Source organism: Capra hircus, chromosome 2 (genome assembly GCF_001704415.2).
Source record: "Capra hircus breed San Clemente chromosome 2, ASM170441v1, whole genome shotgun sequence".
Lineage (NCBI taxonomy): Eukaryota > Metazoa > Chordata > Mammalia > Artiodactyla > Bovidae > Capra > Capra hircus.
This window is the reverse complement of record NC_030809.1, coordinates 100,101,673-100,119,124: the sequence shown is the minus strand read 5'-3', so window position 1 is coordinate 100,119,124 and position 17,452 is coordinate 100,101,673. Positions and strand designations below refer to the sequence as shown.

At 38.8% G+C, this 17,452-nt stretch overlaps 1 protein-coding gene across 10 annotated transcripts in view; it reads left to right on the top strand.

Annotated features, from left to right (window-relative positions):
• The window catches only part of RBMS1 (RNA binding motif single stranded interacting protein 1), a 221,368-nt gene that overhangs the window by 177,125 nt on the left and 26,791 nt on the right, over positions 1–17,452 (top strand). For all 10 annotated transcript variants that reach the window (XM_018063607.1, XM_018063576.1, XM_018063575.1 and 7 more), the window contains exons 3-5: positions 1,806–1,864; positions 6,754–6,845; positions 15,825–15,982. In XM_018063607.1, the coding sequence (XP_017919096.1) occupies positions 1,806–1,864; positions 6,754–6,845; positions 15,825–15,982 (309 nt within the window). The remainder of the gene's footprint in view (positions 1–1,805; positions 1,865–6,753; positions 6,846–15,824; positions 15,983–17,452) is intronic.

Here is a 17,452-nt window from a genome sequence, read left to right as displayed (position 1 = left end):
AATTAACTGAGGGAGAGTGGTGGCCCAAACTATTTGTTTCTTCTAGATCTTTCAGCTTGTTCAAATGCATAAAATAGAAACCTGCAACATTGAAAATGTTTTAAAGTACTGCACAGATACTTCCATTTCCTAAAAATTTAAGTCTTTTTAATCCTCAGCAGCAATCACAAGAAAATAATATTAGAGAAAATGTGAAAATGTCTAAAATGAATATATAGAAAATTAAAATTTGGGAATTTGCCATGTATAAATGTGGAAATAGTCTCAGATACCTGAAGTATGTTAGATGCATTTCCCATAGACCCAGTAATTTTTAAGAATTATTTTTCAAAGGTCTTCTCTATTTTTTGAAGATAAACATAGATAGCAGTGCTTTGCATTATAGTCTGGTCACTGTGAAAGGATACAGGGTAATACATATATTTAAACTCTCTTGCCCCTTTTTTTCTTTCTTTTTTTAAAAAAAATTATTTATTTTTCTATACCAGGTCTTAGTTGAAACATGCAGGATCTAGTTCCCTGGCCAGGGTTTGAACCAGGGCCTCCTGCTTTGGGAGCTCAGAGTCTTAGCTCAGAGTCTTAGCATCAGGGAAGTCCCCCCTTTGTTTTCCGTAGAAGTGCACTCAGTTTTAACATTCTGAATTGTTTTCCCTCTTTCCCCAACTTCTGTTGTACATGAAGGAGTTTGAACACATTTTTCATACAAACTCTCATAAATTAATGGTTGATTCCTGGTTCATTGATTTTTGTTTTTTATTGCCTGTTTCTTGCACACACATGCCCACACATACATAAGTGAGTACACTGTGTAACTATTATTATGGCATTAAAAGAGGTCTTAAAAATATATTTATAAACAATCATCAAAATCTTAGATAAAAAGACCTGTTTTAAATATTACATTTAAAATACTTAAATATCCCATCAAGCGTGTTAACGATACATATTCCAACACACCCTTCTGTGATGATCTAGAGCCACACAGAATCACCTGCAAAAGAAAATGAATAGAGTGATTCAGGGAGCTTTCTTGCCTCAGTTAGTTCATAAAGGCTATATGCATCATAGTCCTTTCCCTTAACAATTCTGTAGCCTTGCCTTTGGCTTTGTATTTGACCACAGACATGGCGTTACTATGGGGCTTCCCTTGTAGCTCAGTCGGTAAAGAATCTGCCTGCAATGTAGGAGACCCGAGTTTGATTCCTGGGATGGGGAGATCCCCTGGAGAAGGAAATGGCAACCCACTCCAGTATTCTTGCCTGGAAAATCTCATGAATAGAGGAGCCTGGTGGGCTGCAGTCCATGGGGTCACAAAGAGTCAGGCATTACTGAACACACACACACACACACACACACACACACACACACACACACACACAGTGTTACTAGAAGAAACTGCTTTTTGTAGAGAAACTATTTTTCCTAAAGCTCGCACACACACACACACACACACACACACACACACACACACACACAGTGTTACTAGAAGAAACTGCTTTTTGTAGAGAAACTATTTTTCCTAAAGCTCGCATTCCATTTCTTTGGTCCCAAGATCACCAGGTAAGTGCCTGATTTCTCAAAGCTAAGTATCAAACTATAATCCAAAGAGCCAAATGAGAGGTCCAGCCATTCCTCCTTTTTAGTTTAGCTTGAGTTTCGAATTCTTATTTTCTGTCCCCTAGTAAAGAACATTTTATACGTTAAAGTTTGCAGAGGTTTGATAAGTGTGTGTATGTGTTCTCTGGACTTAGATATTAATAAAGATTCCTCAATTATAACTTCTTTTTTTTTCCTTCTATTTTTAGATATGGGAAGATTGTTTCCACAAAGGCAATTTTGGATAAGACAACAAACAAATGCAAAGGTATGTTTCCTTGTCTGATGATTTACTAAATCAGAACTTTAGGGGAAAAAAGTGGAATTTTAAACCTGATCTTTGATTTCAAAACTACCTCCGTTTATTAAAACCCAAATCTTACATGTCAACCAGTTTCTGTCTTGCACAGTGTCAGCATATTGCTTACGTTGGTCCCTGGTTGAGTTTTGGCTGGAAACCCAACAGCAGCTAGCCGCTTGCCAGAATCCCAGATTTGACGCCAGTAGAGTTAACATGCAAAATACTGGCTGGCATTTATCCCCTGCTTTTTAAGAGGGAGTAGAGTTAGAAAATAGCTTTTCTTTCCTGAGCCTGAGGAGATTAGAGCTGCTTACCGAAGACCATTGGACTGTACTAAAGAACTGAAAAGATTACATATTGTGCAAATTGGCTCTATTAATTAGAATAGAGTAGTTTTAAGCAGTACTTAATTACATGTTTCAATACTCCCAATTGTTCTCTGCTGAATGCCTGTTGACAATATTGGCAGCAGGGAGGGGAGAACCGTTTTCACTGACCAAATTGTAATAGGGAAGGGAGGTCATACGCCCCTTTGAAATATGCTGCTGCATTAATTTGATGCACTGACCTTCAGTTTTCCGTGTAATTAGGATGAGCTCATCCAGCTCCATGAGCTGGAAGAGGAGGCGTCTACAGTAGGCAGCACTGATGCTCTGTGGCTCTGACTTTTAATGATCCAGCATCTTAACAATAGGCATGTGATTTCTAGGAAAAGGGAAGAATGGAGTCAGCTGACTTTGAGTCTAACAACTGACCCCATGAATTGAAATAAGGTTGACAGGAATAGGCAGAGAAGGCAAATCTCCTCATTAATTAGACCCCAGTTTTCCAAGTAGGGGTGACGGTTGCGACTTAGCACAATCTGAACAAGGCAGAGAACGTCAGTGAAGCCTATGGTACGGTAGGGCCTCGCCTTAGAAGCCAGCCGTTTCCTTTAATCTAGACTTGAAGTGATTCATTGTACTCCTGTCTCGTCTTCAAAGCTCCTGAATTTAAAGGAGCTATTGTGGCAAATATCTGAGCCCATGTTTAATCAGCATGGCACATTCAGGCAGTTTTGCCGTAGGACACTGAATAGAGCTTTGCTTTATGTAGAGTTAATATTTTAAGTGAATTAAACTGGAGAGAGTCTAATTGTAGACTGAAATGTTTACCCAGTTACCAGGTTAGTCTTGTTTAACATATTTTAAAATGATTTGGATGAGCAGGGACACAGGAAAAAACTTTTTGGTTTTATCGCTAAGAGATGGACTCATGCAGGAATAAACCAGGAAGCTGATCTCAGCATTTGTTTCAGACCAAGAGAGAGATCACAGTAGACAATAGTTTTACAACCTTACCTACATTTCTTCCTCCTGACCCCACCCAATTCCCTCTCCCTCAAAAAAGAAGTCTTCACATAGGTCAGTGTGTTAAAAAGCAGAGCTGCCCTAGTTAAGTGAGAGATAGTACCCAGCAGCCTCCCTGAGTGAATTCTCTATTACAACTCTGCACTGGACACTGCTGTTTTACACTCTTATCCAACAAGACCCTATTGCCAAGAAACCAAAATTCCCAAATGCTTAGCGTGATCTAGAAATGCTATTAGTTAAAAAAAAAAAAAAATGCTAAACCTAACATCTTATAATAATATAAACGCATGATATTTGACAAGAGTCCAAAGATTAGTGGGGAGATTTGTGGGGCTTCTAAATAAGTATAAATCAGAACTAGTTTTCAATACATGTCTCCTGGAGAATTTCTCCTAAATTGAGTCGTAGGAGAGATTGGCTTGTATGTGGGGGCAGTGATAGAAACCTTATAAGGTTTTTGTGTGTCACACAGGCCTCTCAGAAAGGAAAAATGATAGATATGTGGGGTGTGGATACGTGAGTGAGGAGAGAGAGTAAGCAGGAATGGATTTGTAAAATTCTGGAAGGGGCAATGAAAGAGCTCCTGAAAAAAAGTAATTTGGGGACAAGTGGGAAAAAAAAAAAAAGCATAGCTCACTATAAAAACTGGTAACATGTTAGTAACCATGTTATAGATAACTTGGGAAGGTGGGGGGTGGTGGACGGATGGATGAATATAGGTGATGCTTCAGAAATTATTAGTATAAATGAAAACTGCTTGTATTGTATACTAATTTTTAGAGATTGAACCAGTCAAAGAATTTCATACCTGAAAATTAGAGACCTTAGAGATCATAGTACATTTTTTGGTCACAAAACATATTTGGGGGCCTTTCTCCAGAAGACACAATTAAGCGGAAGGAAACATTGCTCTGAATAACATGTTGCTGTAGTTATTAAATTTGAAAATCCATTATTCAGTTGCTCCCACGCATTTCAGCTTTTGCCAGTTCTTAGCAGACAAAAGGTGTTTAAATGCTTTCAGCTCTAGTGTACGTGGCAGTTCAGGACCAAGAAAAACTTGCAAAGGATTGATTGTGCTCAGTGTTGAGTTGTATATAAGACCAGAAAGCACAATGCACACAAAATGGGTGAGGACAAATCAGACCAAAGGAAAAATAGGGGTAAGAGCAGGAAGCTTCCTGTGACTACAGAAATGGCCCTGTATTTCCTGGTTGCCAAACCAAAAATAACGTACCTACTCCCGTGATTCAGTAATCTCAGTGTGGAAGAAAACCCAAGGAGCAGAAATGCCGTAACTATGCCTGGTCCCGAGACCTGGAAGGATCCTCCTGGGGTTCCAGTGAGAGGATGCTGTGTTATTTAGTGACTCCCACCTTCAAAAATATCTGTATACATGTTTAAATAATGAACCCCCAGAGAATCCGTGAGACCCGTTTATATACTCTTATATTTACTTGAAAGTATTATAACAGGGAACGTGGAAGAGTGCATAGTTGCATGCATAAGCATGTTGTATTTGTTTTAAGCAAATATTTATGAAACAGCTATGTAGTGGCACTGGGCAAGGCCAGAAAAGAATGTAAACAGTTAGCTAAGATGCAGCCATTATGGATTTTTCCTAATAAGGAAATAACAGATAAAATAATACTAACAGCACTTGAGTAGAAACCTCAGCTACATTAACGTCAAACTTGGGATCTTCATCTTACTGTAATTTATTGACAACAGTAAAATTAAAGAAGGACTGTTAAACATCCATCAGAAGTTACATCATTTCCGTGTAGTTGGGTGTTCGTTTATGACCTGCTTAAGCTCTGCTTGGTAATAAAATATGTATGAGCGTGAGAGATACATGTGTGCCTGCATACATCTTCATAGTGGGTTGCATATTAGCGTTAATAACAGATTTCAAAAAAAAAAAAATGAAGTATATTTAACCTAATTTCTAACCTGGCTGCTGAGGAGCATTCTGTTTTTACCTGGGTCAGCCTCCTCTTTTGCTTTCCAACCTGGGTATTTCTCTACTCACTGTCAAAATCAAATTAAGCCTTATTCCATTGCAATTCCAAGTAATAGAAAGAAGCTGCTATTTGTTTTAGCTTTGACACTCCTCTCTCTAAAATAACCTATTTCTGTAAATCTTAGTCTAGTTCACTAATTTTTTACCAGGGCAATATTTTTGTTGCTAATACTGCACACTCTTTGAACTACTTCTGAAGTTTCTGTTTTGTCATGTTGATGTGCATGTTTTGACCCTAGTTCCTTCCTGTCTGAATTTCTGTAGCTTTATAATATCTATAAATAAATGATAGGCCTGGCCCCTCTTCTGTGTAACTTCCAGACAAGACTTTCCTTTTTCAAAATATTCTTACTCATTTAACATTAATTTTATAATCGGTTTGAGTCCCAAGTAGATCGCTGTTGATATTTTTGCCTGGAACCCTGATCATTTCACTGATGTGCTTTTAAATACAGTTGCACCTTTTCTTAATAATTTAAGCCTTATCACAGTGGCAAAGTGATGGCCTGATTTCATACAGTGATGCTTATGGGATTGGTAGGTTCGTGGAACGGTTGCTCAGGTGCTCTGTAAATGCCTGCTCTTTATATTGTTTTCCTCTTTTTTTGGTTGCTGTTAGTTTTCACTAGGTGCCATCCATATGATTTTGTAGCAGCCCTATCCTCAACCTGACCCCTCTTTCCTCTAATTTCCTGCTTTTGATTTGTTATAGCCAGGGAAAATAGCTGACCAGCTTGTTTAAAAATGTTTGAAAAGCTATGGATAAATAAGCTTTGAACCAGGGCCTCTCTTAGGATGTTGTTTATTTGTTTGCTTTATTATGTTTTGTTTTTAGACTTTAGGCCAGGAACACCAAAACAGCTACTTAGGGTTTCTGGAGCCATATCCCCACTGCCCTTTATTTATTTTGAAGAGATTGTGAGCTGTATTTTAGATAAATAAGTAATATTTTTTAAAAAGTTCTAATATGTAGATTATTTTATATTTGGAGTATCCAATTGTTATACTAAATTTATTTCAAAAATGCAGTTTACAGAATAAACAAATATTTGTAAGCTCTGTAGGATAGCTCCATCTTTCTTACCAAATTATTAAAAATGCTACTCTTTTCCTGAAGTTGATTCCCCCCCCGCCCCGTTTTTTATTTCAATCTTGATTGATAACTTGGATGTCTTCCTTCCCAATCCCCTGCCTCACCCCAGCAAGTACAGATACTTGAGAAAAAGATCTGAAAAAGGAAATAAACTGGTTTCTCTTTTTGTCCTTTTTTTTTAAACTTTGAAGGGAAACTTACCTAGCCCAGATAGGCGGGACAGACAGCTTGGGGAGGACGTTGAAGTACGGCGATAAAGCTTGGGACTGTCAGAACGTCAGGGCTTTGATTTCTGTTGCCTGCCTCAGAGACCAAAAGGAGTCATCCTTTCCCTCTTTACATAATCATAAAATAACAGCTTAAACACTAATTGTGTTTTGCGTTTCAGGTTATGGTTTTGTTGACTTTGACAGTCCTGCAGCAGCTCAGAAGGCTGTGTCTGCCCTAAAGGCAAGTGGGGTTCAAGCTCAAATGGCAAAGGTGAGTTGAGAGCTAGTACTTACTCCTCCAGTCTCTGGCTTGGGTTCTGAATCTGGGCACATGGCTTTTCCTGTCACCATCCAAGTCCTCCGTCCATCCCAGTGAGTCACAGGTACCTGGGGACATTTGCCCCTTGCCTTCACATCCTCAGTAGCAGCTATTTTGCCAAAGATAATTCCTCATAATTTTATGTGTGAAAAAGAATTTTACAACTGTATAAAATTTTACTTAGCAGATTATGTAACCCCATAAGTAAATGGAGAAGTAGCATCAGATTTTCTCAGGTAATTGGGTACTTGTGGACTAAAGCTCTGTACTTTATTATTTTTTTTTTGTACTTTATTTTTAAAAATAATTTTAAGTTTTCAGTGTTTAAGGAATTAATACATTTTAGAAGTATTTCAGAATGTCATGTTCTGAAAGAATAATATACTTTGTCACATATGTAGGCTTGTACAAATATACTAGTAGTTGTAATGCAGTGTCAGCTACAGATAATATTTCCTCTGTATAAAAGAGACATTTTTAGACATTGATTATTAATGAAATTAATAATTCTACAGTTTCAATGAACTCTTATCATAGAAGTGTTGTTTGTGCTCCAGGTTTTAGTGCCTGAATGTAAACCTGGGTTTTTTCATACCTAGTGCACTTACTCTTTTCAAAAGATCAATACTTTTATAATATCCAGTTTCTTGAAGTACCGAGTAATTTTGTACTGTCCTCTGCTTCTTCTGAAGAGTAGTTTGTGATCTCTCCCTGAGGAGCACTCACATTTCCATAAGGGAAGGAGATTTATGAAAGTTAAAGAACCCTGGGTGAAAAAAGTTACCTGCTAAGTCCTTAAAGCTGTTGAAGGACAAATATGCAGCTACCAGAATAGCGATTTCCCTTAACTAAAAGAATCAACATGAATCAAGATTTCAGGAGTTGATGAAAGGGGTTTTCCTGGTGGCTCAGATGGTAAAGAATCTGCCGGCAGTGTGGGAGACCCAGGTTCAATCCCTGGGTCAGGAAGATCCCCTGGAGAAGGGAATGGCTACTCACTCCAGTATTCTTGGCTGGGAAATCCCATGGACAGAGGAGCCTGGTGGGCTGCAGTCCATGCGGTCACAAAGAGTCGGACACAGCCGAGTGACTAACACTTTCATCACCTTTCTAAAGTTATCCTTGACTTTTCATATTTTTAGACCTTTGGGGTAAGATAAAGTCCAGAGTAAGAAGCCAAAATAAACTGTCAATACTAAGAACCAATCTTCTCTAGAGTAAGGGCACCCTGATTTTTAAATTATTTGCCCATAATACAGAGCACCTTCTTGTGGTATTGTTGAAAGACGGTGATCATGAGGCTTTAGTATGTTTAACTGTAACATGCAATACTTGTGTATGGTTTACAGAATGTTTAATATGTATCTGTAAACCGTGGGTAACCATATGTTTTCTAAGCGGGACTTTGAAGGCATGATCAGAAAAGAACTGTATTTTTCCCTCTGTTCTGTCCATTTCCTCTACTCTGTGAAGCTCCTGTTTCTTTCTCTCATGGATAAAATCTAGGGCAGATCCCATGACTTTTCTGGCAACTCTTTATTATTTTGAAAGGTCCCTTCAGTTGCTTCTTTCATTTCAGGCCTTTTTGGTTAATTTTTTTCTTTAGAGTGCCCCTTGATTTTTTTCATGTCCAAACTTTGGGGAATATAATTGTCTTTTTTCAGCCATTCCTTTATGTATTTACACCAACCTCAATACAATATCTTAAATAAGATGTTTAAGGGGGAAGTCTCAAGTTATATTCCAAATATGGTTAATAAAATCTCAGAATTGTGTAAAGGTTTTGAAAACTCAGTTCTGAGAGTCAGCAAAAGGGATGTGCGTCTTGGATGTTGCTGGTGCTAAGAGAAATCACAGCTTACAAAACAGTTGTCTGCTAAAAACCACACACTGATAATTTGGTGATCAAGAGGTGATATTTTATAAGTTTACATCCCAATAAGACAGTCTTTTACATGTTTCCAAACACACACATACACATACACAGATTTATAAGACATGTATTTAGTGACATTTTAGGACATTGGAGGTTGTGATTAATGATAATGCATTATGCTTTTTTCTTGAAATAATGTGAAATATTATTAATACATCCCAATACAACCTTCTATTATTATGTGTCTACAAGCACACACACAGATGTGTAACACATGGTTAACGTTTTGATGCTGAATGTCTGATTTTTCAACAACACATTTCCAATGCTAAGTGTGTGATGCCCGTAACTGAGATGTCCAGTCCTGTTTATTTGACAAAATTTTGTGTGCCATATAATACTAAAACTTCTGCCATCCCCCCGGCTCTGGTCTGCTCTAACTAGTAAGCTTGTCCTGGGATGGGAACATGGTTCGTTCTTTCCTATTTTCCAAATGTGTGTTTTTCTCACTCTTCCATAGCTAGCTGTGGTTTCTTACCCATCCCAGGTTGGAACAGTGGTAAGGGATGGGAAAGCTTCTTGACCTGACAATTATGTGATGTGGTGGTGATTTCTCTGGGCAGAAAACTGATGCTTTCCCTGGTAGAATGCTCTGCTCTCTCCCCTGTGGTTCCTTCACCCTAGAGAAGACGTGTCCTCAGCTCCTGAGGATCCAAGGGTCGACCTTCAGTCCTTTTCTTCTTGGACCTTCTTGTCCTTCAGGACAGCCTTCCTGGGTGGATCTAACACAACCCTGCGCCAACTCCGTCTTGTGTGGCCCACATTGATCTGGCTGCCAGCTGTCTGTGGGAAACTAGTTACCTCCCAATCACACTTATAGGCCCCTTTAGTCAGCCTTTTGCCTTGTAGATTCCTCAGGCTTAAGCCAGACATTGATCCATTGTATCCACCAAGCTCCAGAGGACACAGACCAGGCCTCATGAGGGGTCTCTGGAAGCCCTTCTTGCTTGGCTGGTGGTGGGCAGGGGAGGGAGGGTGCAGGAAGAAGCCCAGTTAGTTGGAACGTGGAACACATCAGTGGTTCTCTCCACCTGCGTGTTCATTCCCAGCCTCCTCAGGCTCTCCCGGGCAGACAGAAGGTGGGTGGTCAGCTGAGCATCCGAAACCAGGCTTCAGCCAGTTCCTATGCAGACTCTGTTTAGGAGGTCTGGTTTCTCACTCTAGCATGTGGGTGTGCCTGACACCCGTTTTTTGTTTTTTGGGGGTTTTTTTTTTTTTGGTGACTTCTGCTGAAACAAAGTTAGAAAGAGGCCTATTTTAACAATCTACTAGGGCTAATGCAGAGGCCTTATTTAGAGAGGCCTCATGAGCACGAACCTAGGCATCTTTTCAGTACCAGTGATATTGAGTAGCGTAGTATATTAACTATATGCTGTTTGAAGAAGTCTTAACAATGCATTTAGTCAGAGCCAGAGTGGGTATAGATTGGCACTGTATGTCCCATGTCAACAGTGCGCTTTGAATGCCAGCTTTCCCGTGGACTGATAATGAGCACTGTTCAAAGACCTCCTTAGGCAGCTTGGGACTGTAAATTGGCTAGGAAAAATGATCCCTTCCTCCATCATCTGAGGGGAATGAACAGTGTAGGGGTTCAGAGACACTGGCAGTGTGCCAACATCCTGCACATCATGAATTTCTTCAGGTCTCTATAGAATGACTGAGTTTCATGGACCTGATTTCTTTTTTATTATATCATTAAAGTTACAAAAGGTATTTTAAATGGAAGAGGGTCCATTGTTCTATGCCGTAGAACCATGGATATGAGTATGGGGAGTTAACTTGGCCCCTTTATGCTGTCTGGATACAGGATTATCTGACTTGTACCTTTTGGTGGAGACAATTTGTAAAAGTTTAAGCCTGGCTCCTATGTTTGGGTGATAAGAGACCTGTCACTGTCCACTTCCTTTAATTAATCTGGATACTATAAAGTTTTTGAAAATTCACATTGCCACATATTAAAGGCTTGCCCTTTTGCATAATCAAAAAAATTCAGGGACATTCTAGTAGGTGAGGGGGGATATAATATTGTTTGACATTTTGGCTACCTGAGTTAAAAAAGGACTCCACAAATATTCAAAACTGAATTATAAAACTACAAATGGAGAGCCTTGGACAACAGTGATTTTCTTACTCGTATTTTAATTTCAGTGCCTTGCTTAGTACTTGGCATATGGTAGATATTAAATGTTTATTTTGTTGATGATCAAAGAAGCCAGTTAAGCACGAGAAAAACTTCCCAGCTTGGGCAGATATGGAGCGATAAGAATGGACCATTTAAAAATTATATTTATTGAGCTCTGTCCATTGAGTACCCTGATGAAATTTACCAAAAGGTTTTCCAAAAGGCTCAAGGTCATTCCCATTTATGTTACACTGGGCATTTGTTTCAAATGTGTGCATTTTTCAAAATAAAAGACTCAGAATCTATGAAAAGAAGAAAGAAACCCCAGACAACGAGCTGAAAAGATATGAAACTCAAATCAACATTGGTTAATAGAGTGATTTCTGTGGGCCTTTCAGCAATACCTCTTCCAGCCTGCTGGGGGTCAGCACATCATTCCATGTTATTTGCCTACTGGTATGCTTGCAATTTTTTTCAGTAAATAGGCAGTCAAAGGAGCAGAAATTTAATCGCCCTTCCACACAGAGGTCTACCATGCTTCAAGCAGTTTGCATTCACATGCCCGTAAGCAGCTATCTGCTGGTTGGTGAACCTATTCAGTACAAGAGAAAACAGATGTCTGGTCTTCCTGCCAAGTCCCTTTCTTGCATTTTAGGAACCATTCCACACGCACAGGGAGGTTTTTGTTAATTTCTTTCAGATGATGACTGAGTGCTTTACACCATGTGGGACCTCTGAGCCCTACTTTTCTACTCAAGTGAACATTAGTAGCCATTTATCCCTCTCATGGCCAATGTGGGATCTAGTTTTCTACTTGTTAGAGAAGCCATTGAACCTTTTCCACGCCTTGGGATATAAAGAGGCCTATTGGCCGCATTTTTATGTCTGACCACCCATAATTTACAGAGTAATTGTTTTTTCAGACATAGCATTGCATGTCGTAAAACAGAGTTATGGTTGTCCCTGATTTAAAGGCGCAATATTGCCCTTATTCAAGAACCACTCCCCTTGCTACAAGTACTGTATGTTCTGTTTACTGTAAATGTATCATGATTAGAACACAGGGACCCTTTTTTGGTGATTAGATATTTTTGTGGCCATTGCTGCCAGGTTGGAGTTGCTTCTCATTTTTGTTTTTTTTTATTTTTTTACACTGTATGCAGAAGAAGTTGACCATTTGAAAGGAAAGATAAATAACATTAGCCCTGGAGGTCATTCCAATGAAAAGAGCTAATTGACTGACCTTTTGCTATTGAAAACAAATGCATTAAAATCATAGGAAATACCTACCTATCTACCTTATCTACCTATCATAGAGTGGGTTGGGAGCTCAATTTCTGGATTCTGATTTATCACTTTTAATTATTTTTTTTCCTCATTGGTAAACTTTCAAACTGAATCAGCATTTTAAAGAATAATATTTTAATAATTTAATAATTATATTTAATAATGTTTATTGAATATTTATATTTAATAATAATTGATATTTTAATAATAGCAAGTAAAACACAGATTTAGAAAGCACTTAGTTACCTTACATTGTTAGTTCTTTTGAAAATACTTCACCAATGACAAATTCTATGAACATTCTTAAATACTCTTAAATTTCATCATTTAGATTTTAATAATTGTAACCCAAAAGGAAAGCTCATGATATTTATGATACATGTTTCTTACATAACATTTCTGATGCCATATCTTTGTCCCGGGAGTGTTTTAATGCTCCTTAATTAGGGAGTTCCCAGCTTCTCTGAATCTGACTAAGCATGATTCAGAAACCTTTCTAATAAGATAGGTTTGATCACATCACTCCCTTGCGTCTGTGCCTCAGGAAGCTCCCCACTTTTTAGGGCGTGGCTTGCTAGCAGTGGTTCCCCCTTCCTAGTCCTCCCCCCTCAGCCACCAGAGTACCTGAAATTACAGGATAAGTATGGCTTATCTCCCTGGAGTGTCATTATGACTCCAAAGTATTAGGTCAGAAATATTGCTCTATACTGAAACAAATTCAGATAATTAGGGAGTAGATTGCAACATTCACATACTTTTTTTTTTCCCAGATAAAGCACAAGGCTTCAAGGAAATTGTGCAGCCTTAGCAAGGCTCTTTTCTCCATTGCCCACACACTTGCAGGAGACATAATCATTCTCTTTGCTGCTGCACTCCTTCAATGGAAAAGTTTAAGCAGGGATGACTGACAAAAAAGTCAAACTTCTTGGATAGCTTTTTACAGTCTGGTTTTCAGCCTCGTGCCTTATGTGTGTCTCTCAGGTCTCAACTCAATGCCATGCCCCCTGAAAAGTGTTCCCTACTAAGGACAAGCTCCCGTTTGTCCTCCCGTTTTAATTTGTTCATGTCTCCATTACAGCATTCATTTCGTGTGTTTCTATCTCCCCAACTCTAACTGTAAATTGTTGGAAGACGGGACTGGGGTCATAATTATTGTGTAAGAGGGTCTGGCATGCACAGGATACACTGTAAATGTTATTGGACTGTGTTAGGTTACAGGGCCCCTCAGTACGCACCTTCAGAAAGAAAGGATCCCATCTGTGTTTGCCAGCTAAGGGCCAGACTTCCACAGGAACAAATACAGTCTTGTACACTCCGTGAAAGCTTCAGGGACGTAGGAGATTAGAGCTGACATGCAGTAGCTAATTGAGAAGCTGTACAATTAAATGGGCAAAATTGAGGAGGTAGTGAGTGAAGGGGAAATAAGGAATGGAGATTTTACCTCTTAGCCTACCTCAAAAGAATTGAAAATTTTGATACCTAAGAACATATTGTTTTCTCCCTTATTTTAAAGCCTTTTATTTACTGTTATGCATTTATTAAATCACTTTGCAATCTTTATATATTAAAGATACGCTTTATGTAATTGTCAGTGGGAGCTTTTGCTCTGCGTAAGGTAATCAGTGGTACCACAATGACTTTAATTTCAGCCAGAAGCAAAGGTAGTAGCCGTTTTTGTTTAGTCTGTCTAAGATTAAGTTTTTGGCTTACTATTGAACATTTGAAAATTTAAAATTTTTTTTACTGGACCCAGCTGCACCTGGCACACCTCTGAGAAGCTGGGAGCTTCTGCTCCATTCCTTTGGGACTGGGAGTTACAGGCTGCCTCTGTCAGAACCCGGAAGTCATAGAGAGTACTTTTTGCCCGTAGTTTGTCAGTCTGTCGTAACTTTAATTATTGGAACTACCAGGGTGTTTTACCCTTCTCTGGGATACCAGATTACTGTTTTAAGTCTTACAACTTAGATATAGCGTGAAAGATCAGTATTCACTTTTACTTGCAGATTATCTAAAAGGAGAAGTTTTATTTCATGTTTAATTAATGCCAGAATAACATTTGATAGTAGCGACTGTACAAATCCAAACATTTGTATACTGCACATATATTTTTAAAGTACTGTACATTTTGAAAATCTAAAATATGATGAGTGCACTTTTCTGATGCCTAAGACTAAAACATCAATTAATGACTTTGCTAATAGTACTTGTTGGGCTTCCCAGGTGGCTCAGTGGGTAAAGAACCTGCCAGCAGTGCAGGAGCATGCCAGAGGTATGGGTTCAATTCCTGGGTTGGGAAGATCCCCTGGAGGAGGGCAGAGCAACCCACTTTAATGTTGCCTGGAGAATCCCATGGACAGAGGAACCTGGTGGGCTACAGTCCATAGGTCACAAAGTCAGACACATCTGAAGCACAGCACAATAGTGCTTGTTAAAATCATAAGCTTTCATAATTCAATATGTAAAGATACAGTTGGTTAATAATATCAAAGGAAAGCCTATTTTAAAGACCATCCTAATCTCATAATTGCCATGGTGAATTTTTATTTGCTCAGAAAATATTCTAGTTGTCATGTAAGCTTATTTCCTCATGATTTAACACCAAACTCTTCGTAAGTCAAGATACTTGCTGTGAGAACCCCATGAACTGTATAAAAAGGCAAAATTATACATAGCAGTTACTGATTCTCAGAAAACTCAGTTCTTATCTTTGATTTCAGCTGATGTTACTTGGAAGGGTGAGTGGGAAATGGTCTAATTGTTGTTTCTTAGACTTTCATATGCATTTGTACTTCCTGAAGATCTTGTTAAAATGCAGTTTCTGATAACATTAGTCTAGGATGGGACCTGGGATCCTACATTTCTAGTAAGCTTGCAGGTAATTCCACCACAGCTGGCTCCTGGATCACTCTTTGAATAGCAAAGATTTCCCAGAATGCCCTACCCCCTTCTACACTTGAGTTTAGCTTTATCCAGATTCTAAAATTTGCTCTGCCTCTAGTCTTTCATTTTGTATGGCTTTGTAGGTTTTTTTTTGATTTTGTTAGCTTAAGAGCCCTCTACTTTCCTTTGGTGATCATAGATCAAGTTAATAAGGACTCCACCATAGAGCAAAAGAAGGGAATTTGGGCAAACCACCACTGAATTTGGATGACTTGGTCCAGAATCCATCATGTGTCTCTGGATCGAATTATTAGCAGTAACCACCATCTGTGCAATAGTGTGCCCGAAATGGGCTCCTAAAAATAGTAGTGGAGGCAAGGTTAGTTATTTTGCAGAACACTGCAAACAGCTGAGACTTGTACTTCCGTGAGGGCATCCTCTCCAACTTAGCAGCGCCTGCCAGCACTTCCACTTCCAAACCTGCCAAGAATGGTTTGGTGGGATCGTGACTGACCTCACCAGATTGTCCAAGCTTCAGACACTGTTGCTGAGTGTCGAGGGTGACTCGGGTGTTCTGTAGCAAGTGCTCTCACTTGCTAGTACTTTAAAGGGCCCTGAACTCAGAGAGTGGCTAAGTAAAAGTGTGTTCCTGTAAATATCTCACCTTCTATTAGAAATTAACAGGTAATTCTCTGTTCCGTTTTAGCAACAGGAACAAGATCCTACCAACTTGTATATTTCTAATTTGCCACTGTCCATGGATGAGCAGGAACTTGAAAATATGCTGAAACCATTTGGACAAGTGATTTCTACAAGGATACTACGCGATTCCAGTGGGACAAGTCGTGGTGTTGGCTTTGCTAGGTGAGCTTACGGCCCTACCTTCATGTCAACAATAGTTCTGCTGCATTTCCTGGAGAATAAAAATTGAGCAAGAAGAGAGAATTTAAGCCAGGGTTGTAGAAGCCAGTTGTACCATGAACTTAAATTATGCACAAAAAATAATGTGCATCTTCCCCCAGCTCTTTGAAAACTCACTGGGATTCTTGAGCCTGAGGACCCTAAATATTTGGAGACTCAGGGTAAGGAAATATCACATGAGCAATAGTTTTGCAAGTGTGTTTCCTTAATATTTTGACCAGTTCAATCAGGTTGCCTATAAACTGCTTAAAAAAATAATCTCAGGCTCCTAAATTTCATAAATAAATTGGTATTTTTGTCTCATTAGGTAGAACTTTGGTTCATCATCAATAAAATCAGTAAATTTGATTTTTTAATGAAATATTTTACACATTGAGAAGAGTGCAGCAAACACCTGACCACCAGTTGTTATACACATTATAACACTTTACAGTTTTTGCTTCAAATTATTTTTTAAGAAGTAAAATGTTGCACATATCTAAAGCATCCTCATTCTTTCATCTTACTTTTATTCTTTCCTCCCCAGAAAGGGTACTTCCGTGCAGTGATTAGTTTGCTTCCTTTGATTTTGACATAATTCAAATCTGAAAGCCCACATACAAAAACTGATTTTACAGCGCTTAGCAACCTATTAATTCTGTGCAGTAACCAATTATGTCTACATGTTTTAAAGTATTGACTTTGATTTTGGGGGGGGGGAATCGCTGACTTTTTACCTTCCTGTGTTATCCCGTTTGATGACAGTCGCATCTACCACAGGCCTGTGAGATCAACAAAGCAAGCATTGTTCACACTTTCACATATAAAAAGAATTGAGTTAAAGAAAGGACATTGTCACGGAGTTGCCAAGCAATGAAGCAAGGTCTAGTACTTAGTTCTTCTGGCTTTCAACCCATTGCTCTTTCTGTTAGACCAGATGATTTTATAATAAAACTAGAATATTCTACAAGTGGAAAGTAACCAAGGCCAGAACCCATTGTGCACTTCATGGGTTAAAAGATCAGGTGAAACAATGAAAGGCCCAGTGCCATCTGAAAATCATCCCTCTGTGGGTGTTCTTCTGAAAGCAGATCAAGGACTTTTCGTTGCTGTATCCAAAGATGGAACCCAGTTAAATTCTAATGCTTTTTAATTACCACTATTACCACCCATTAAAATCAAAGTGCAACTATTCTGGGTAGTCCAGGAGTGCAGTGCATTTTGAGCAGATTTTTCAGTGTTTCCTCCATTAAAGAAAAATAAATCAAAATTATTTAATTCCCCTGAAATGTTTCTGCAGATGTAGAATAAGTTGTCAGGCTCCATCCTTTAATTCTTCCTCTAAGCCAAGAAGACCGAGAAGGAACATAATTGACTTCACTAATTTTAAACTTAAAGCTAAGGTGAAAAACTTGTAAGACACATCCTCTGTTC